This window comes from Myxine glutinosa (assembly GCF_964187855.1).
Source record: "Myxine glutinosa chromosome 12 unlocalized genomic scaffold, kmMyxGlut1.1 SUPER_12_unloc_1, whole genome shotgun sequence".
Taxonomy (NCBI): Eukaryota; Metazoa; Chordata; class Myxini; order Myxiniformes; family Myxinidae; genus Myxine; species Myxine glutinosa.
In genome coordinates this window covers 1,111,702-1,133,334 of record NW_027616355.1, presented here as the reverse complement: position 1 = coordinate 1,133,334, position 21,633 = coordinate 1,111,702, and the positions used below count along the sequence as shown (strand labels likewise).

The following is a 21,633-nucleotide window of genomic DNA, read 5'->3' as shown; positions in this document are numbered from 1 at the left end:
GCACGCCACACGTACATACGTAGCCGAATGCCGAACCCTGCTTTTTTCTTCACGAGCGCAGGGTAATAATCAATGGCAGGTTGAGTTGAGGCAATTCTCAAGGCAAAATGGGGTTGCACTGAATATTTTAGTACTAGCAGGTGTACCCGGCGCTGCCTGGTGCTGTTCTAATCCTGCTGGAATTTTGAAGAAATCATGTTTTGGTTTTTTCCCTTTTTTTGTGGTGGCCGAAAACACTTCCCTACACCCACTGAAGAATGGGGTCGGGGATCATTTAATATTACTTTTCACATAGCTGCGAAGGCTTCAGCGACTAAAAAAAAAAAAAGTTCCCCCCTCCCTTCCCCCCCCCCCCCCCCCAAGATTTTCCAAAATGTTTTTTTTAACCTAAAACAATCCCAGACACTCACTGATGAACCTGTGAAAGTTTGACGAAGGTCAAATTCGTATTCGATCAAATTCGTTCATAATCTATCTAAATATGGCACTATTGGTTGGGTGTGAATACTTCTGTAAGCCACTGTACTTAGCTTGGCACACATAGCGTGCACTCCATTACCTTGCATCCTCCTACCTATATTGGCACCTGCCCTCCCCACACCCCCACCAATCAACACATATGTTAAACATGTTCCTCTTCCCTTCTCATCTTTAACTGCTGTCACCCCTCAATCTTATTTTCCTCTTCTCCTCCCTTAGATTTTATCGGCATCAAATATTTGCATGGAATATTGAATCGCCAGACATGGCACCACAAAAGGCTCTGATCTGAATGCCTTACCTTTTTCAGCACATGCAGATGTTGCAGAAATTTTCACTTCCGCATCCCCCAGACCCCAACCTCTCCCCCCCCACCCCGCCCCCCAAACCTCTCCCCCCACCCCCAAACCACTATGTATGTCATTACCTTTCTCATCCATGATTAATATATCCTCACAGCCTTGTTTCCCTCATTCCCCACTTCTTATACACTCCTTTCCTCTATTTTCTCATTCCTATCATTCTTTCTTTCTCATTCTTTCCACAATTTTAATTTCCCATTTTTGCCCTCCTCCCCATCCCCTGGCCATGCAATAAATGGCCCCATCATAAGATGGCTAGTTATGTCATTACATTTAAGTAGTTCATTGTTGAAGAGCAACACTTGGTTTTCTGGGTAGACCTGCTCAACCTGGTCGGTACCAGAACTGAACGAGAATGGGTTCAGTGACCAACCCTGCTTTCTCTTTGGCTTTACTCCAGTGTCCTCTGCTGGCAATAAGCAAAAGAGCAGTTTTTATTTTGGGGCTGAATTATCCCAAGCTCCTCATTTCTTCTAGCTGGTGTTCTGCCCAGGTTGGCAGGATGGTCCAGAGGTACACACTCATCTATGAGCTGTCAAGCCTGGGTTTGAATCTCGAACCAGCTACAAACTGTCATCCTGGTGTCTCGCAGGCAGGAAGAGGCATCAATTTGTGTGTGTGCTGTCCTTGAATCTTGGATGGACGTTAAACTGGGCCTCCAGGTCTTTAAAACAGCTGTTCACCACCATCTCTTATCTTTCCCCATCCAAAACCTTGATCTTTTCTACCCCCACTAATTCACCCTAGATCCACCTTGTTTGAAATTCCAACTTCTTTCCTGGAAGTCCTAGCAGTGTCCATATGTTTTATACCTCTCCAACCCCCCCTTCCCATGCCTCCCTCCCCCAAAGCCCTCTCCCTCCCACAGATCTCTCGATGTCCCTGCTCTCAGATGTTGTGTTTGTGTTCCTCCCCCTCTCGCCCCATCTTGTCTACCGCTCCCCATGTTATATGTTTTATGTGTCGGTTTGTCTTTCTGTGTGATTAATGTTAGCTCTTTCACGAGCCTCGATCTTGTATACAAAAAAGAAAGAAAAAAAAGACTGGGCGTCCCGTTTTCCAGCATCAGTTGGTGGATGTTAAAGATCTCATGGTGTCCTTCGCGAAGAGTAGGTGAGTTATCGCTGGAAACCTGGACAAATTACAAATTCCTGCACTAACCTACAGGGGGCACTGTATCAGCAGCTGCATACAAATCAATAATAAGTGGTGTTCTGGCCGAAGGCAGATTCAGTGCTGCAAAGGCAGCCGCTCGGCAAGGATTGCATTGGGGTGAGGGATTACCTTCTCAGCGGTCGTCATAAATTCGTAATTTGTACAGAGTAGCAGTGATAGCTTACCTCCTAGCAAAGGGCACTGTGGGACATTTAATGTCCACAAAACAAGGCCAGCAGACAAGACAACCGACTTCAAGTCCATCTGAGGATCAACACACACATCGATGAATCCAGGATGACAATTAATTGCTGGGTTGAGATTCGAACCCAGGCAACACAAGCTCAGAGATGAGTGTGCAGCGTTCCTCCAGGTTACCTTGCCAGTCCTGGCTCATCGCTAGAACGTCAGAAATACACACAAGAAAGAGGGAGAGAGAGAAATCGGTAGTCAGTACCATTAAATTTAAGTTTGTGAAGAATAAAGCATGGAAAGTTATTCCATATGTTACCTTTGGCTGGTAACAAGATGGATGTTGATGTTGATTTTGAGGATGTTGATTTAACATCAGAACTACTATAGAGTACCTTTGCATGATTTTAGGACAGTATCACTGCCTACAGTATCCCTGCCTATAGTATTCCTGCCTAAAGTATCCCTGCATATAGTATTCCTGCCTACAGTATCCCTGCCGATAGTATTCCTGCCTACAGTATCACTGCCTATAGTATCCCTGCCTAAAGTATCACTGCCTATAGTATCCCTGCCTACAGTATCCCTGCCTATAGTATCCCTGCCTACAGTATCCCTGCCTACAGTATCCCTGCATATAGTATTCCTGCCTACAGTATCCCTGCATATAGTATTCCTGCCTACAGTATCCCTGCCGATAGTATTCCTGCCTACAGTATCCCTGCCGATAGTATTCCTGCCTAAAGTATCCCTGCATATAGTATTCCTGCCTACAGTATCCCTGCATATAGTATTCCTGCCTACAGTATCCCTGCCGATAATATTCCTGCCTACAGTATCCCTGCATATAGTATTCCTGCCTACAGTATCCCTGCCGATAGTATTCCTGCCTACAGTATCCCTGCATATAGTATTCCTGCCTAAAGTATCCCTGCATATAGTATTCCTGCCTACAGTATCCCTGCCGATAGTATTCCTGCCTACAGTATCCCTGCCTACAGTATCCCTGCCTACAGTATCCCTGCCTACAGTATCACTGCCTACAGTATCACTGCCTACAGTATCCCCTGCCTACAGTATCACTGCCTACAGTATCCCTGCCTACAGTATCACTGCCTACGGTATCCCTGCCTACGGTATCCCTGCCTACGGTATCACTGCCTACGGTATCCCTGTCTACGGTATCCCTGCCTACAGTATCCCTGCCTATAGTATCCCTGCCTACAGTATCCCTGCCTACAGTATCCCTGCCTACAGTATCCCTGCCTACAGTATCACTGCCTACAGTATCCCTGCCTATAGTATCCCTGCCTACAGTATCCCTGCCTACAGTATCCCTGCCTACAGTTTCACTGCCTATAGTATCCCTGCCTAGTGGACCCTGAATGAGTTAAAGATGGACAATCTCTTATGGTCATCTTGACATCAGTCAGATAACACAATGACAATGGTTGTCGCTCAAGAGTCAAGACTAACAACATCAGTTCACCAAACTATATTGTACAGCAAGCTGAAGGTGAAGCTGACCTTACCTCTCTGCAGTTTCAGCCTGATAGGCCCTGAAGGACTATCTATTTATTACGTATGCAAATATGGCGGAAATGTGGAATTCCTTGTATTAATTTTAATTAAAATTGATGAAACAGAAAGCAAGCCATTTCATTCATAAATATGTAATTTTACCTCAGAATGCATAAATGTGTAGAACCGTACGAACATGAAGAAACATTACAAATGCATGGCGTGTCAAATAAACACTCAACTCTGGAACTGCATTGAAACAGGCAGTGAATGTAACATTTGTCGATTGTAACGGAAAATTGGAGGGAAAAAAAAATAGCACACTCGAGGATTGTTTACGTCTCACAGGTGACTTAAGCCAAATCTCGCGATATTACAAATCTTCGGTGAGAACGGAGACCCCAGCAACAGCACGAATAACTGAATAAACATACCTCTGACTATCTAAATACGACATAACCTCGGAAGAAACGGCACATGAGTTCGAGAAGGTAATAATTAATGTGAGAAAGTGAAAAGAGTAGTCGGAGTTATCGAAGGGGCGAGACCGGAAGCCGAACTCACAGCGGTGACGTCATCGCCAGCTGATGAGGTGACGTCACGTTGGTGTTGCGCGTCGCTTTTGTTGTTCGTGGTCGGACGGCCAGGCGGAGGCGAGTGTTCGGACGATGTCTTCGCCTAGCCCCGGCAAGAGGCGGATGGATACCGACGTCGTTAAGCTGTATCCTTCACGGTTGTTTTCTGTGGGCTTCATGAACGGCTCTGAATGCCGCGTCTCCGTTTCTCTTTCTGCACAGCTCGGTCGCCCGTCCACGCTCGCTGCCAAACCCCCCCATCATCCGCCCGTTCTCCCCTCCCGACTCCCGAGGCGCCGCGCAGTGTTGCGTTATGCGCCCAGCCAGTGTACTTGGGCCTAAGGCGAAGCGGTGCTCGGATAGCTCAACAAACCGTGTCTTGGAATTGACGGGAACCCCATTAGTTGGTGTATTGAGAATTAACTTTTGAGGGCGGCAAGGTAGTCCGACAATAGTCAATACACACCCGCGCTCTGGTGTGCTCTGGTGTGCTGCTCCGTTTGGGTTACTAATGGGGTTTGTCGGAGAAGTGACATTTGCCCGAGTCTGAGGACTCGTGCTTATCCGATGGGACGTTTATTTGATTGAGAAACAGAAGCGACACGAGCTGTGCTAAAGCGAGGCGAGGATCGGCTCCGACGTTTCCACCACGAAGTGATTCTTATCTGGGACTTCCAGGCCTTGGCTTTGGCTGTGCCGTGTGGTACTAATACTATGCAGGTTTCTCATGCAGGAGGAGGGTGTTTGGTTGGTTGGGTGGTGTCGGTGAGGATAGGGTGTTTGGTTGCGTGGTTTAGGTGAGGATATGGTGTTAGGTTGGGTGGTATAGGTGAGGATAGGGTGTTGGGTTGGGTGGTGTAGGTGAGGAATAGGGTGTTGGGTTGGGTGGTGTCGGTGAGGATAGGGTGTTGGGTTGGGTGGTTTAGGTGAGGATATGGTGTTAGGTTGGGTGGTATAGGTGAGGATATGGTGTTAGGTTGGGTGGTATAGGTGAGGATAGGGTGTTGGGTTGTGTGGTGTAGGTGAGGATAGGGTGTTGGGTTGTGTGGTGTAGGTGAGGATGGGGTGTTGGGTTGAGTGGTGTAGGTGAGGATAGGGTGTTGGGTTGGGTGGTGTAAGTGAGGATAGGGTGGTGTAGGTGAGGATTGGGTGGTGTAGGTGAGGATAGGGTGTTGGGTTGGGTGGCGTAAGTGAGGATAGGGTGGTGTAGGTGAGGATAGGGTGGTGTAGGTGAGGATAGGGTGGTGTAGGTGAGGATAGGGTGTTGGGTTGGGTGGTGTAAGTGAGGATAGGGTGGTGTAGGTGAGAGGGTGGTGTAGGTGAGGATAGGGTGTTGGGTTGGGTGGTGTGGGTGAGGATAGGGTGTTGGGTTGGGTGGTGTAAGTGAGGATATGGTGGTGTCCGTGAGGATAGGGTGTTGGGTTGGGTGGTGTGGGTGAGGATAGGGTGTTGGGTTGGGTGGTGTTAGTGAGGATAGGGTGTTGGGTTGGGTCGTGTAAGTGAGGATAGGGTGTTGGATTGGGTTGTGTTGGTGAGGATAGGGTGTTGGATTGGGTGGTGTAAGTGAGGATAGGGTGTCGAGTTGGATGGGTGAAAGGTGGGGGGGGGGGGGGGGGGATAGGGTGTTGAGTGGGAGAATGGGTGGGGGTTGGGGGGGTAGGGTGTTGGCTTGGATGGGGGAGGGTGTAGGATGTTGGGTTGGGTGGGGGAGGAGGAGGTAGGTCTTTGGGTTGGGTGGGGGAGGAGGGGTTTGGGTGTGGAGGGGGGGGTAGGGTGCTTAGTTGGATGGGGAGGAGGATGTCGGATGTTGGATGTTAGGTTGGGTGCATGAGGAGGTAGGGTGTTTAGTTGGATGGGGAGGAGGATATAGGGTGTTGGGTTGGGTGCATGAGGGGGTAGGGTGTTTAGTTGGATGGGGAGGAGGATATAGGATGTTGGGTTGGGTGCATGAGGAGGGGCGGGTAGGGTGTTTAGTTGGATGGGGAGGAGGATGTAGGATGTTGGGTTGGGTGCATGAGGGGGTAGGGTGTTTAGTTGGATGGGGGGGAGGATGTAGGGTGTTGGGTTGGGTGCATGAGGGGGTAGGGTGTTTAGTTGGATGGGGAGGAGGATATAGGGTGTTTGGTTGGGTGCATGAGGGGGTAGGGTGTTTAGTTGGATGGGGAGGAGGATATAGGGTGTTGGGTTGGGTGCATGAGGGGGTAGGGTGTTTAGTTGGATGGGGAGGAGGATATAGGGTATTGGGTTGGGTGCATGAGGGGGTAGGGTGTTTAGTTGGATGGGGAGGAGGATATAGGGTGTTGGGTTGAGTGCATGAGGGGGTAGGGTGTTTAGTTGGATGGGGAGGAGGATATAGGGTGTTGGGTTGGGTGCATGAGGGGGTAGGGTGTTTAGTTGGATGGGGAGGAGGATGTAGGGTGTTGGGTTGGGTGCATGAGGGGGTAGGGTGTTGGGTTGGGTGCATGAGGGGGTAGGGTGTTTAGTTGGATGGGGAGGAGGATGTAGGATGTTGGGTTGGGTGCATGAGGGGGTAGGGTGTTTAGTTGGATGGGGAGGAGGATATAGGGTGTTGGGTTGGGTGCATGAGGGGGTGGGGTGTTTAGTTGGATGGGGAGGAGGATATAGGGTGTTGGGTTGGGTGCATGAGGGGGTAGGGTGTTTCGTTGGATGGGGAGGAGGATATAGGATGTTGGGTTGGGTGCATGAGAAGGGGGGGGGGGGGGGTAGGGTGTTTAGTTGGATGGGGAGGAGGATGTAGGATGTTGGGTTGGGTGCATGAGGGGGTAGGGTGTTTAGTTGGATGTGGAGGAGGATATAGGGTGTTGGGGTGGGTGCATGAGGGGGTAGGGTGTTTAGTTGGATGGGGAGGAGGATATAGGATGTTGGGTTGGGTGCATGAGGAGGGGGGGGGGGGTAGGGTGTTTAGTTGGATGGGGAGGAGGATGTAGGATGTTTTGTTGGATGGGTGAGGGTGAGGGGGGTTCGGGGGGGGAGGGTGTAGGATGTTTGATGTCGGATATTGGATGGGTGCATGAGGGGGGCTGGGTGTTGGGTTGGATGGGGTAGGAGTGGGTTAGGGGAGGAGGGGGTAGGATGTTGGATGGGGGAGGGGGGGTTAGGGGAGGAAGGTGTAGGGTGTAGGATGTTGGATGGGTGCATGAGGGGGGCTGGGTGTTGGGTTGGATGGGGTAGGAGTGGGTTAGGGGTGTAGGGTGTAGGATGTTGGATGGGGGAGGGGGGGGGTTAGGGTAGGAAGGTGTAGGGTGTAGGATGTTGGATGGGTGCATGAGGGGGGCTGGGTGTTGGGTTGGATGGGGTAGGAGTGGGTTCGGGGAGGAGGGTGTAGGGTGTAGAATTTCGGAATGGGGGAGGAGGGTGTAGGATGTTGGATGTTGGATGGGTGCATGAGGGGGGCTGGGTATGGGGTAGGAGTGGGTTCGGGGAGGAGGGTGTAGGGTGTAGGGTGTAGAATTTCGGAATGGGGGAGGGGGGGGTTAGGATGTTGGATGTTGGATGGGTGCATGAGGGGGGCTGGTTATGGGGTAGGAGTGGGTTAGGGGAGGAGGGGGTAGGTTGTAGAATGTTGGATGGGGGAGGGGGGGTTAGGGGAGGAAGGTGTAGGGTGTAGGATGTTGGATGGGTGCATGAGGGGGGCTGGGTGTTGAGTTGGATGGGGTAGGAGTGGGTTAGGGGAGGAGGAGGTAGGGTGTAGGATGTTGGGTGGGGGAGGAGGAGGAGGTTAGGGGAGAAGGGGGTTGGGTGTAGGATGTTGGATGGGGTAGGAGTGGGTTAGGGGAGGAGGGGGTATGGTGTAGGATGTTGGATGGGGGAGTAGGGGGTTAGCGGAGGAGGGGGTAGGATGTTGGATGGGTGCCTGAGGGGGGCTGGGTGTTGGGTTGGATGGGGTAGGAGTGGGTTAGGGGAGGAGAGGGTAGGGGGTTGGATGGGGTAGGAGTGGGTTAGGGGAGGAGAGGGTAGGGTGTTGGATGGGGAGGAGGGTGTTATGGGAGAAGGGGGTAAGGTGTTTCGTTGGATGTGGGAGGAGGGGGTAGGGTGTTGATTTGGGTGGGGAGGTGGAAGTAGGTTGTTTGGTTGGGTGGGGGGAAGTGGGGGTCACTGCTTTGGCAACCGCGCGACCACAGCTGAAGCACCAATAACTAATGAAATAACTGACATTCGTTATACGACCGTTGGAACTTTGACTCATTCCATTGGGCCTTGTCTCTTGCATTACCTTGGCTAATGTAGTTCAGGGTTATTAATGAAAGTGTTTAAAAGTTTAAAATGGACTCTTGTTTCATATCTTATTTAATTGCATCGCCCCGTGTATTAAATGTCTCGAACTTTGCTGTTTTTGTCCACAAAGTGTTTGATTATCCGTTTGTGAGCATTAGGTTTCAGAGCCATATGGTTCAGGTTGTGAGGGTGGCGGCGATCAGACCGAGGACAGATACCCATTCTACAGTTTGGAAAGAAGTAGGCCTACCTTGTAAGCTAAATTCTGCTGACTTGGTGAGCGTCGTTGCCAGCATAATTTGACCAGGAGGGGAATTGCTTTAATTGAGTCATGACGTGATGTTTGATGAGCAGTGATTTCTCGTGGTTAAACAATCTGCTTTTTGTGCTGCTCTGTGCTTCTATACAACTCTGTAAGCCAAGACCTTCACCAGTTTTTTTTGTTTTTTTTCTCCAAAAGTATTATGTTCAGCACTGCTGTTCCTGAGATCCAATCCTTTTGAGACCTGAGATTGGGTTCATGCTTTGCAAGCCGTTACCGCATCAACAAACAGAGCGCGGTGTCCCGAATGCGAATATTTGTAATTAATATGCTCGGTCTCCGCACCTCCGCACCTCAGTACCAAGCATGCTAAATCGTGGCTAGGACCGGGGCTTGCGATCGGTAAACGCTCAGTCATTCGCTGTAACGCAGCACGGTCAATTGGGCACGTCCTAACACCCTTCGGTTAAAACCATAAACTTGTGGCAAAGTGAGACGTGTTGTTGTAGGCCGTGGGAAACAATGGACTAACCCACTGGATGGATCCAAAGGTATTTGTTTTATTTTGACTTGCTGAGTCAAATCTCCGTCTCCACCGACACCCACTCTATCCTGACAAACTGCATCACTGAAATAAAATCCTGGCTTCAAATCAACTTCCTCAAACTTAACTGTGATAAATCTGAAATAATCATCATTGGCCCAAAAACGCTCACAAAATCCACCCATAACTTTGCCCTCAACATCGACGGTATCCCAGTATCCACCTCCCCTCACATCCGGAATCTTGGCGTCATCTTTGACCAAACCCTCTCCTTCGACAAATACACTAAACAGATCACAAAGTCAGCCTTCTTTCACCTGAAAAACATTGCCCGTCTCCGCTCATCCCTCTCCTCCACGGCTGCAGAAACCCTCATCCACGCGTTCATCACCTCCCGTCTGGACTACTGCAATAGCCTCCTCTATGGTTCACCCTCAAAAATCACCAATAAACTCCAATACATTCAGAACTCCGCTGCCCGTCTACTCACCCATTCCCGGACCCGTGACCACATCACCCCCGTCCTTAACAAGCTTCACTGGCTCCCCATCCCCCAGAGAATCCAGTACAAAATCCTCCTCCTGACATACAAAGCCCTCCATAACCTGGCCCCATCCTACCTGGCTGACCTCCTCTCCAGACACACTCCCACCCGCAACCTCCGCTCTGCTGGTACCAACCTCCTGACCCCCTCCATCCGGACCAAATTCAGATCCTGGGGGGACAGGGCCTTCTCCATCGCTGCTCCCACCCTCTGGAACTCACTACCTCACACCATCAGAGACTCCTCCTCACTCACCACATTCAAAACATCACTAAAGACCCACCTGTTCAACACTGCATTCAACATTCAACCCACAGCATTTAACCCCTGACTATCTCTTCTCCTCCCTCCTTTTGCTTTAAATATTTCCCTATTCACTCTTGTCTTTTTGCAATTGTTGTTTTCATGTATTGTTATGCTTTATGTTTTCCACTCTGTCAAAGCGCCTTTGGGCTTCTTGAAAAGCGCTATACAAAATAAATGAATTATTATTATTATTATTATTTTCTGGTTGTATTTCCCTGGTTCTCAGAACGGTTTTGTGTACATTTGACACAGGAAATTCCAGCTAATGTTCGCCGCTAAACTTCCATGAAGTTAATGGTGAAATGGTGGTGGTTATTTAGCTGTTATTTAGTTATTTTCCCCTTTTATTACCTCCGCCACCGAAGGTGGATAGAGGTTATGTTTTCACCCCTGTCTGTTTCTCTGTGAACAAGATATCTCGAAAAGTTGTGGACAGATTCGGACGAAACTTGGTGGAGAGGTTGCGCATGTGACAAGGAAGAATTGATTCAATTTTGGTGAAGATTTGAATCCGGATCTGGATCAGGGAATTTTTAAAAGTGATTCTTCACCATTGAGTGATAGGGTTAAAACCAATATATAATGGACGGATTTGGACGAAACTTGGTGGACCGGTTGGGTGTGTGACAAGACCGAATCTATTCGATTTTGGTGAAGATCTGAATACGGATTCAGATACGAGAATTGTTTAATTTCAAAGTGATTTTTCACCATTGAGAGATCGGGCGAAAAGCGATTATATTAGATGTTATTTTTTAAAGTTGTGGAGAAGTTAAGACGAAACTTGCAGGGTGAGTTGGTTAAGTGAGAAGAACAAGCTTATTCGATTTTGGTTCAGGTTGAAATCCAGATCCGGCCCATCAGTGGGATACAAAACATGAACTGTTCAGCCTGGCGGAGGTTTGTGATCTACCGAGTGCCGTTCTCGTTTGGTGCTTGCAAAGCACGGTTCAAAGCGCCCCAGCAGTTTATTGCTTTGCCATATGGGGTTCCCTTGATCGTTGTGATATATTTATGATTAATTGGGACACTAATTTGTTTTTGAATACGGTACCTGTTCTGTTCGATATTATATTAATACCAATACCTGTTGCTTTTTTTTGTTTCTATCTAGTTTATTCATCATCACATCCCAATCTGATGTCAATGCTTTAATTATTTTTTTAAATTACTGCACATTTTGTTGTGTGAGCCATATTATAACGCATACACAATATTTTGTGCAATTCTACCTTTTAAGTACGAGTCCTTCCAAGGGACTTCAATGGAGGAGGCCACTAGAGCCATCAAGCCTGCATGATGGTTGTTTGTGCGTGCTCTAGCCTTTTCTTGTGTTTTTTTTTTTTGTATACTGAATCGAGGCTCGTGAAAGAGCTGACATTTACTTCACAAACAAATCAACCAGACAAACAAAATATATAAAAAGAGGGAGCAGAAGACAAGAGAAGGGGAAGCACACAAACACTTGAGAGCACACAACATTTAAGAGCAGGGATATGTGTGGGAGGGAGAGGGCTTGGGGGGAGGAGGCGTGGGAAGGGGGGGCGGGGTGGGAGAAGTATAAAACACAAGGACTTCCAGGACAGAAGTTGGTATTTCAAAAAAGTGGAATTGGGGTGAAATTAGCGGGGATAGAAAAGATCAAGGTTTTGGATGGGGGAAGATAAGAGATGGTGGTGAACAGCTGTTTTAAAGACCTGGAGGGTGGAGTGGGATTGAAGAGAGTGAGGGAGTTTGTTCCAGAGGTGGGAGAAAAGAGGAATGAAGGAGTGAAGGTGAGCAGAGGCTTGGCAGTGCCAAGCAAGGAAGCAGCACGTACCGTTTTTGGTCTTTGATATGATTCGGCCAGGGTTCGAATCACCGACCACCCAGACTCAGAGCGGACCATCTAACCATCCGAGTCTTCCCTCTCCTTTCCGTTTAAATCTTCCTCCCCTTCGTAATGCTCTCCAAACCTCGTTCATTTATTAAAGAAAATCTTCACCATTCTATACAAGCCACAGTCTATCTGCAGGCAGATATACTTTAATATATCGATGATTAATTCTCAGATCTACTGCGATCTATATATCAGTGTGGCTCTGAATTGTTTAATGGCTCTTGCTTTATTTTTGATTTTTCATAAGCCCTAAGTAGAGGGAGATAATGAGGAAGGTCTTCCATTCTTTTAACCATCTTCCTGCATTTCTTTCATTTATTATCCTTTTGTTTTTGCCCTTCATTGTCTATATAATATATAAATAGCTTCTTGTATCAGTAGCAATTGTTCTCGGAATCGGAAATAATCTTGTAATCTCAGCCAGGTTTTCATTGGCCTTGTCCTGGCTTTGCAAAATATTTGGTCGTGTTATGTCAATTTGTCAATTACTCGCTTTGTCAAAGGACAGTTTGTGTTTTGAGTTTCCATTTCTTGAATTTGCATTGGTGATTTTTTCCAAAAAAATGGTTGCTGTTCAATTAATATCATTGAAATGTAAAGGCATGCTTGCAGCATGTCCGTTTCCTGGTGCTGCAAAGCAATTTGTGAGAGAAAGCTGATATTGTGCCTAATGTTGGAGATCAGAATGAAGGAGGGAAGTGGTTGAGTTTGAGAAGGAAGAACAGGAAGAGAGTAGGGTGGGGATGACAAACAGACTAGATTCCTGTTGTTGCAGCTTACTAAGTTTGGACACCAATTGGACTTGTAACTTTGGGTCTTGTTTAGTAGAACATTGGTTGATGTTTATTTTGCCTTATACTTTGTATTTGTTCCCGATGGGATGACTTTTCGTTATTTTTAGCTCCCTCTGCCCACTGCTTCAGCAAGGGTATAATGTTTACGTTGACTACAGTAGGAGCCCGCCCTGGGGCTGCTGGTTTAATCACAAGAGTAAGTTCAACAGCTGTCACTGGTAAGCCTTGTTTCCCCGAGAAAAGTAGGCCATTGGCAGCAAGTAGATTGAAAGCTGTAACCTTGTATTTAGGACGCGTGCGCTGCAAGCAGTGTACTCTATGTTAATGGGGCAGATGATTGTTGGAATGTAAAATAAATGTAGTAAAATGACAGCACAGCATGTACTTTTATAGCGTTGAGAACATAAGCACCACATTCCCAGCGCCTTGATTATGAACAAGTGGTTTTGAGATGCAGAGGTTCGGAGATGGAATTACTGTGGTAAAATGGAGATTTGCACTGGAAGTAGTTGGCCAATTCCAGACGAGCTTTATTACCTCCACCTCCGAATGTAGATGGGGGTTATGTTTTCACCCCTGTGTTTGTTTGTCTGTCTGTTTGTGAGCAGGATATCTCAAAAAGTTATGAAATGGATTTGGACAAAACTTGATGGACAGGCTGGGTGTGTAACAAGGACAAATCTATTTGATTTTTGTGAAGATTTGGATATGATTAAAAAAAATTTGTTTTTAAGTGATTCTTCACCCTTGAGAGACAGGGACAAAACCGATATATAGCATGATATCTCAAAATGTTGTGGACGACTTGTGACAAAAACTTGGTGGATGAGTTGGTTAGTTGACAAGAACAAGCTACTTAGATTTTGGTTCCGGTCTGGATCCATATCTGGCTGATCAACGTAAACTGTTCAGCCTGGCGGAGGTATGAGTGCTGTTAGAGTTTATTTGTTTTCATGGTTGGGAGTGTTTCTACGGCGTAGCCCATAGGGCAAAGCAGTCTAGAACTGTGTTTGCCCGTATGTATGTATGTATGTATGTATGTATGTATGTCCCCTCAAACGTATACCAATCAGAGCTGAGGATCTGGTCACATGACAGGGTGATGTGATTACCTCTGATGTCATTACGGCATACAATGGCTGACTCCACACTCCATCATTTTGATTCCAATGTCGTTCAGGCCGAACATATCGTCGAACCTGTCATATATCACAATCGCCATGCTCTACCTTTATGTTTTTCATTCAGTGTGAAACACAAACAAACTGTTAAAATGATCATCAAATATCGAAAGCAAAGTCATCTTCAATATCTTAAAGTAGCGGCAGTTTTGTGTCCAGCCGTCACGCCACGTTATTACATCTATGATGTCATTACGACGGCTGACTTCACCAACCGACATTTTCATTTACTAGTATACCCGCTCAATACGGGAGCGGCAAAAAGGGTCATTCATCTTTGGGGTATATAGATTACAGTCGATCTATGGTCGCGTCTCAAGAGCATTGGGTGTGTGTTCATTTACCAAGTTTCTTGTGGCGAGATCGCTATTTGGTTGAAGCATTCGAGCAAACGCTCCATTCAAAACCGTTAAGGAACGGCTGTCTTGGCACGCCACTTTTGCGGCAGGAAGGGTCATGTTATTTACCCAACCCATGTGGGGCATATAGATTACAGTAGATCTTCGCTCAGTTCTTTAAGTAAAGCTTACCTCAGGGATGTCGGGATTCCTCCAAATTTCTTTGTTCAATGTTATGAACAGCATTAGCGACTGTTTAAAAAGCTAATCATACGTGTTTGTGGTTTATAATATTTTACAAGCCCAGCTATGCCGCTGTTAGACTTCCGGTCTTGTTTCTAAGTTGCATACTTCTTCATTGGAAGGAATTGGGTGACTCATTCCAAGTTGGCTGTAAAGAATATTTTAAAATTTAAACAGTCCAGCACAGTGTAGACTAGCGCGAAATGTAGGCCAAGATGGGGGCGGCCCAGTTGCTCCGTCCTTGTAAGTCATTAATGAGCGAGCTAAGTTTTTTGCTGACCATCCAATTAATGGCATGGTAATTCTTCAGTGTACAATCTGCTTTCTAGAAGCTTAAAATCCAAATTTTTAGCATTTCTGCTTTGAATTGGATTTTAACCCACAGTCTTGGGGATGCCAGTCTCGGTGTCCTCATTACTGGACAACGACGGTCATTTGCCTCCTCTACTAATCTTGGGCTTTTAGTGAAGGTAGATGCATGCAGCCAAGATGACAGGTACATATAGGGAACAACATGAGATATCTTTAAACAACCACCTCAACGAGTGATAAAGAGGGAGCAGCACACAAACAAAATGAGGTGATGCTTCGGCTTGAGAAAAGTACAAGTTGGATGTGTGCAGAAAGGAGGGGTATGCCTTGGGAGTGAAAGAGCAAGGTTCAGCGGAGAACTTGGATTTGGGGACATTGACATGGAGCGTGTTACTGGGTGAACAAATGCAGAGCCTGGTGGTGCTGGAGGGATGTTGGGCCAAAAGTTCAGATGACACAAGACATGACACAATACGTACACGACAACAGCAACTTTAAATTCACGTACAAATGAGAGGGATTCTTCGACTGTAAAGTATGTCTGCTTCAGCAAATGATTCAAAAGTTTTAATTTATTATTTTTAACACAAGCACACGAAAAAAAAAGTGGGGTGTCTGCCTGTCCTTCTGTCTACAAATGTCAGTTTATGATTGATGAACAACTTAATTTAATTGAATGTTGTATTTTGAACACGAATCGGAACACAAATCGAAAAACTAATCTGTAGCTTAGGAGTACGTTGGCTCTAAATTTGGCCAGATCATGCATGCGCAGAGAGGAGTGAGATAATTATTTTACTCTGTCTGCCTGTCTGGCATCAAATAAAATTAAAATTATTCCAAACAGGAAACTTCGTTTTTTTGGTGACGTCATGAAGGACACAAACAACAGGCACAAATAAGTAATGTAGCATCTTAAATAAGGTGGTGTAAAGATGGGTGACTCAACGGTGGTAAACTTCCGAATTTTATTTATTTTGTTATTTTTATTTCTTGTAAATTGTTTTATATACTTGAACACTGAAGGACATAAATCGCCTTTTTGGCACTTTCAAAACCCTTCTGTTTATCAGTACTTGGACAAAATCTTACGGCATTTTATGTCATCACGACCAATCAAATCTTCCGCTCGCAGACCCCGCCCATGTTCTTCTTTCTCAAGACTGCATGGGGTAAGGTGCTCTATGAACCCTAGTTTATTTTTGCTGTCGTTCTCAAAACCAGTTTAACCCACTAAAACTGAATGTTTGTACACAAGAAAACACATCTGAAAATGGAAAATTGAAAACAGTTACAAACATGAATGCTGTCTCACCTAAACTGATATCCAGCATGAACATAGGCCCAATCTGAGCGCTGAAATGTAATGAGCAGGTAAAACCTCAAAAGCCTAATCTCTGACAATTGCTTAGAAAAAAGGTCAAAATTTGTAACGCACTTAACTTTTGTGTGTTTAAACATGTCTGCTTGTTGAAACTATTTGGCCGCAAAGCAAGAACTCTGGCTTGCTGGAGGTTAATGACTAACCATTTATTTATGCAAGTGAAGTGTGTTCAGCTATGTGAGATCATTTCGACTTCAAAAAACACTTTCGGTAGTCAAATGGCCGGCGAGGTTTCTTTTATTCGCAGCTGTCCACGCTCTCCATCGAAATCGAAGTTAAGTAATTGTTCCCATTTGTATTTTCATTAAAACTGTATTTATTTTATGGTGTTTGTACCTATAGTGTCCCTAGGAAGATTCTCGGTGTAAATCTTTCTTACCTGTATAGAAAATCGTGTTAATTAGTGTCGTGTCTTTTGAGGCCTGCCTTGTAGGCTACCGTGTCCGACCTTGAGGCTTTGTTTTTCTCTCATCGGTCCGGCTTTTGTGCTCCAATAACTTTCGTTCTCTGTTTTTCCCAGTCTTTTCACCCCATAGCATACTTCCGTGTTTAAAATCTGAACTAAAAAAAAAAAAAAACCCCCAAAAAAACATTTCCTTCTCTGTTCTTATTCGTTGTTCTTATTCGTTCATTCGTTGTTCTTATTCGTTCGTTCGTTCTTCGACCACGTGTTTCTCCCCCATTTTACCAGATAGTTTTCACTGCTCAATTTAAAAATGTTTAAACTTTCCCTTGAAGTACTGTATTCTGTCGTATATTATAACACCTTTTTCTTCTTCTTCTTTAAAAGGATGCTTTCGACTTGCTCACCAAATCTATTCATCCCCAAAAAAAATTCCATCTCTTATAGTGCCTCTTTTCTACATTCCCTAAACTCTCCTGCACTCCATCCTCCATCCAGCGTCCTTAAACGCATTTTTAACTGGAAGGTCACAAGAAACTCGTTTTGCAATAATTGTTCGTTTCCCATTAATCGTACACTTTCCAAAATCCAATCTCACCCCTCCCCTCCAAAACTTCCCCATCACCCCTCCCCTCCAAAACTTCCCCATCACCCCTCCCCTCCAAAACTTCCCCATCACCCCTCCCCTCCAAATCTTCCCCATCACCCATCCCTTTCAAATCTTCCCCCTTGCCCCACCCCTCCAAATCCTCCCCATCACCCATCCCTTTCAAATCTCCCACCTTGCCCCTTCCCTCCTAAACTCCCCCCACACCCCTCCCCTCCAAGACTCCCCCTCGCCCCTCCCCTCACGAGACTCCCCCCTCACCCCTCCCCTCCAACTCTCCCCCATCTCCCATCCATTTCAAATCCCTCCCCTTGTCCCTTCCCTCCTAAACATCCCCCCTAACCCCTCCCCTCATAAACTCCCCCTCACCCCTCCCCTTCAAATCTCCCCACCCTCATTTCTTCTCCATTTCCCCCCTCTCGCCCCTCCTCCTCAAAGCGTCCTCCCCGCTTCTTCCCCCTTCCATCTCTCACCTCCATCTCCCCCAACCTCTTGCTTCGCTCTTCCCCCTCCTCAAATAACACCTCATTGTGCCTCACCCTCACCCAATCACCATCAAGCCTTTTGTCCGCCCCAACCTTCCCTTTCTCCGAGCTATTCTGAAATCTCTGACACACCTTCAACAGCTCTCCCTGCCTCTTCCTCCTCTTCCACATCTTACCCTACCCCTCCTCCCCCCTGTTCTGTATCCGATGCTCCCCCTTCCTCTTCATTAATGGTATGGACCTCAAACATCCGGGGCCTTCGTTCAAACTTAACTGATCTCTCCATACAGGTTGCTTCTGACAAACCAGACGTGATCTGCTTAACAGAAACATTCCTCCTTCATGATGTCTCTGATTCCTTAGTATCTCTCCCGGGTTACTCCCTCCTCCGGTATGATAGACCTGAGCCTTTTCCTGGAGGTGGGTTTGCTATCTTTATCAAAAACTCTCTTTCTCACTCGACCTGCACTGCCCTCTCTCCACCTCACCCCCAGGAATACCTCTGGCTACGGCTTCCCCTTCGCTCCCACCTCTTGTTCATATATGTGTTGTACCGTCCACCAAACAATGATGACTCCATCTACATCTCGCTGTCTGATAATATGGACCAACTTCTATCTACTCATCCCAACTCTCTCTTCATCATATGTGGTGATTTCAATTGTCACCATGCCAGTTGGCTGGGTGTGGGTACCTCTCTCACCAGCCATGGCTCCTCAGCAAAGGACTTCTGCGACTCACTGGGACTGACACAATCTGTCAATTTCCCGACCCGGATCTCACTCAACGGAGCATCTTCTCTTCTGGACTTTGTTATGAATAACTTCCCTGAAAATGTCTGCTGCTCTTCTTCTGCTCCAATCGGCTCATCTGATCATGTGCTTGTTAAAGTGGACATCTCTCTGACCATTCTCAGGGAGCCTCCTCAGCGTCCCCGAATCTGGCATTTCACTTAGGCCAACTGGCACGGTCTTCAAGCAGCCATCAATCATCTGGACTGGTCTCCCATCTCTACCACCTCTGACATCGACTCATCCTGGGAATTCTTCCAAAGTAAATTGCTCTCTCTCATGCACAGATTTATCCCATCTCGTCTTCAGTTGTCATACCCTTCCTCCCGTCCATGGTACACGGAATCTTGTGGTGAGGCTGTTGCCCAGAAACAACTTGCCTTCGTCTCCTGGAAAGCAAATCCAACGGAAGGAAATCTCATTTCCTTTCACAAAGCCCGAAACAAGTGTGTGTCCACCCTCAGGAGAGCCAGGAAACAATATCTCTCCGTTCTCAAGACCGAACTCTCTTATCTGTCTCCCTCTTCCAAATCCTGGTGGCGTCTGGTCAAATCTGTTTCTGGTGTTTGTTCCCCCTCCAGCCCCTCCCTTACCTCAAACGGCTACACAGCTGACTCCGCACGTGAAAAAGCTGAATGCCTCAACTCTGTGTTTGCCTCTAAATCTTGTGTCCCAAACCCATCCCTCTCTGTACCCACCATACCCAGTCGTACCCAGCTGCTCCTGGACTCTGTGTCCTTTCCTCCTGACAAGGTGGAAAAGTTTCTGTTAACCCTCGACTCTGATTCTACAACTGGACCTGACGGCATCAGCCCACGGGTCCTAAAATCCTGTTCTTCCGCTCTTTCACTCCCTCTCTCTGTTCTCTTCACTCTCTCTTTTGCTCAAGGTCAACTGCCATCTGCTTGGAAATCAGCCATCATCACCGCTTTACACAAAAAAGGTGCAAAAACAGATCCTAGCATCTACAGACCAATCAGCCTTCTCCCAATTATCAGCAAAGTCATGGAATCCATCATTGCTTCGGATATGAAATTTTTCCTCTTCTCCAATGGCTTGATCTCTGATCATCAATTTGGTTTCAGACCCGGTCACTGTACTCTGGACATGCTGCTTCTGCTGTCTCAACAATGGATGGAGGTCCTCAATGCCAAACAGGAAATTAGAGCTGTCTCCCTCGACATATCACGTGTCTTCGATACGGTCTGGCACCCCTCTCTGCTCACCAAACCCTCCTCCTTTGGTATCCATGGAAATCTCCACGCATGGCTGGCGCACTTCCTCTCTAGTCGAGGTCAACGTGTGGCCCTGAATGGGTTTCTCTCATCTCCTCTTCCTGTTCAGGCTGGAGTTCCCCAAGGCAGTGTTCTGGGCCCTGTGCTTTTTCTGGTCTTCATCAATGATCTCTTCGACGCTCTTGAAAATCCGCTCTCTATCTCTTTGCTGATGACTCCACTCTCTGCCGCTCCATTCCTCATCCCTCAGATCGACAGTCTGCAGCCTCCTCACTCTCTGCAGACCTGGACAAAATCACTGACTGGGCAAACAAGTGGAACATGTCTTTCAATCCTGACAAATCTCACACGATGTCTCTCCGAAAAGACCGACTGGACAACCCTCCCATCCACTTTCTGAATAAACCTCTCGAAGAAGTTCTGTCACTCAAGCTTTTGGGTCTCACTATCTGCCATGATCTTTCCTGGGAAAACCACATTTCAAATCTGGCCTCCAAAGCCAGTCGCCGACTGGGCATTCTCCGTCGTGCGAAGTCCTTCCTTGGCACACCCGAGCTCCTCACCACATACAAGGCTTTCATCCGCAGCTCAATGGAATACTGCTCTCCCCTCTGGGCTGGTGCTCCTGCCTCACACCTAGCTCGTCTTCATGCTGTTGAAACCAAAGCGTTCAGAATCATTGGAATCTCCCGTAATGAAGCTACCTCCGAGGGCCTTTCACTTACTCACCGCAGGCAGGTTGGTGGTCTTTTCTGTCTTCTACCGACTCCTCTCCGGCCTTGCTCCTCCAGCTCTCTGGGCTCTGTCCCCCAAATATTCCTAAAGGTCGCACAAGATCTGCCTGCAACCCTCTTATGGTTAAACTGCCAAAATCAAGACTCTCTGCTCACCTTCACTCTTTCATTCCTCTTTTCTCCCGCCTCTGGAACAAACTCCCCCACTCCCTTCAATCCCACGCCTCCCTCCAGGTCTTTAAAACAGCTGTTCACCACCATCTCTTATCTTCCCCCATCCAAAACCTTGATCTTTTCTACCCCTGCTAATTTCACCCCAAATCCTCTTTTTTGAAATACCAACTTATTTCCTGGAAGTCCTTGGTGTCCTTGTGTTTATACTTCTCCCACCCCCCCCCCCCATCCCCCTTCCCACGCCGCCTCCCCCCAAGCCCTCTCCCTCACACACATTCCCGATGTCCCTCACAAATGTTGTGTTGATGTACTTCCCCTTCTCTCCCCATCTTGTTTACCGCTCCCCATTTTATATACTTTGGTTCTTTGTCTGTTTGATTTGTTTGTGTGATAAATGTTAGCTCTTTCACGACCCTCGATTATGTATACAAAAAAAAAAAAAAAAAAAAAAATACAATTGTGAATCGGTATGGTAAAATTTGCACTTTCAGAAGAGGTGGAAAGTGGTGGTGAAGTGATAAAAATGGAAGTAAGATTGTTTTGGTAAAGCTTTTGGTAAACTTTTGAAATTGGTAAAATCCTATTCATTTATGCCAATGCAATATTTGCTTTTTGCACTTTCTCCTCTTTCCCCGTACAGATGTCGAGGCTCGTGAAAGAGCTAAACTATAAATGTGGAAGGTTACCAGACTAACAGAGGGGAACAGGTGGACAACTCTGACACATTGCAATATGAAAATGGGAGTGATGGGCAGGAAGAGAGGTAGAGGAGAACATGATGCGGCGATTGGCTGTAGTATTTAGAACCGGTAGAAAATATGAGATGACAGACGTGGTAGTTCCACTGATATGAATAGCAGGTCAGGATAACTTCGCAGCCCGATGGGTTGCTCAGC

At 46.8% G+C, this 21,633-nt stretch overlaps 2 protein-coding genes across 3 annotated transcripts in view; one reads left to right on the top strand and one right to left on the bottom strand.

Annotated features, from left to right (window-relative positions):
* EOGT (EGF domain specific O-linked N-acetylglucosamine transferase) overlaps nucleotides 1–4,408 on the bottom strand; it is a 129,725-nt gene extending 125,317 nt beyond the window's left edge. The window contains exon 1 of one of the 2 annotated variants that reach the window (XM_078768606.1): nucleotides 4,275–4,408. The gene's annotated coding sequence lies outside the window, so the exon portion shown is untranslated. Of the gene's footprint in view, nucleotides 1–3,721; nucleotides 3,774–4,274 lie in introns of those variants that run through there. The other variant, XM_078768607.1, reaches the window with a different exon arrangement.
* Nucleotides 4,273–21,633, top strand: part of UBE2H (ubiquitin conjugating enzyme E2 H) — an 81,252-nt gene continuing 63,891 nt past the window's right edge. Inside the window, exon 1 of the mRNA XM_068132456.2 lies at nucleotides 4,273–4,431. Within this exon, the coding sequence (XP_067988557.1) occupies nucleotides 4,379–4,431 (53 nt within the window). The 5' untranslated portion in view covers nucleotides 4,273–4,378. The remainder of the gene's footprint in view (nucleotides 4,432–21,633) is intronic.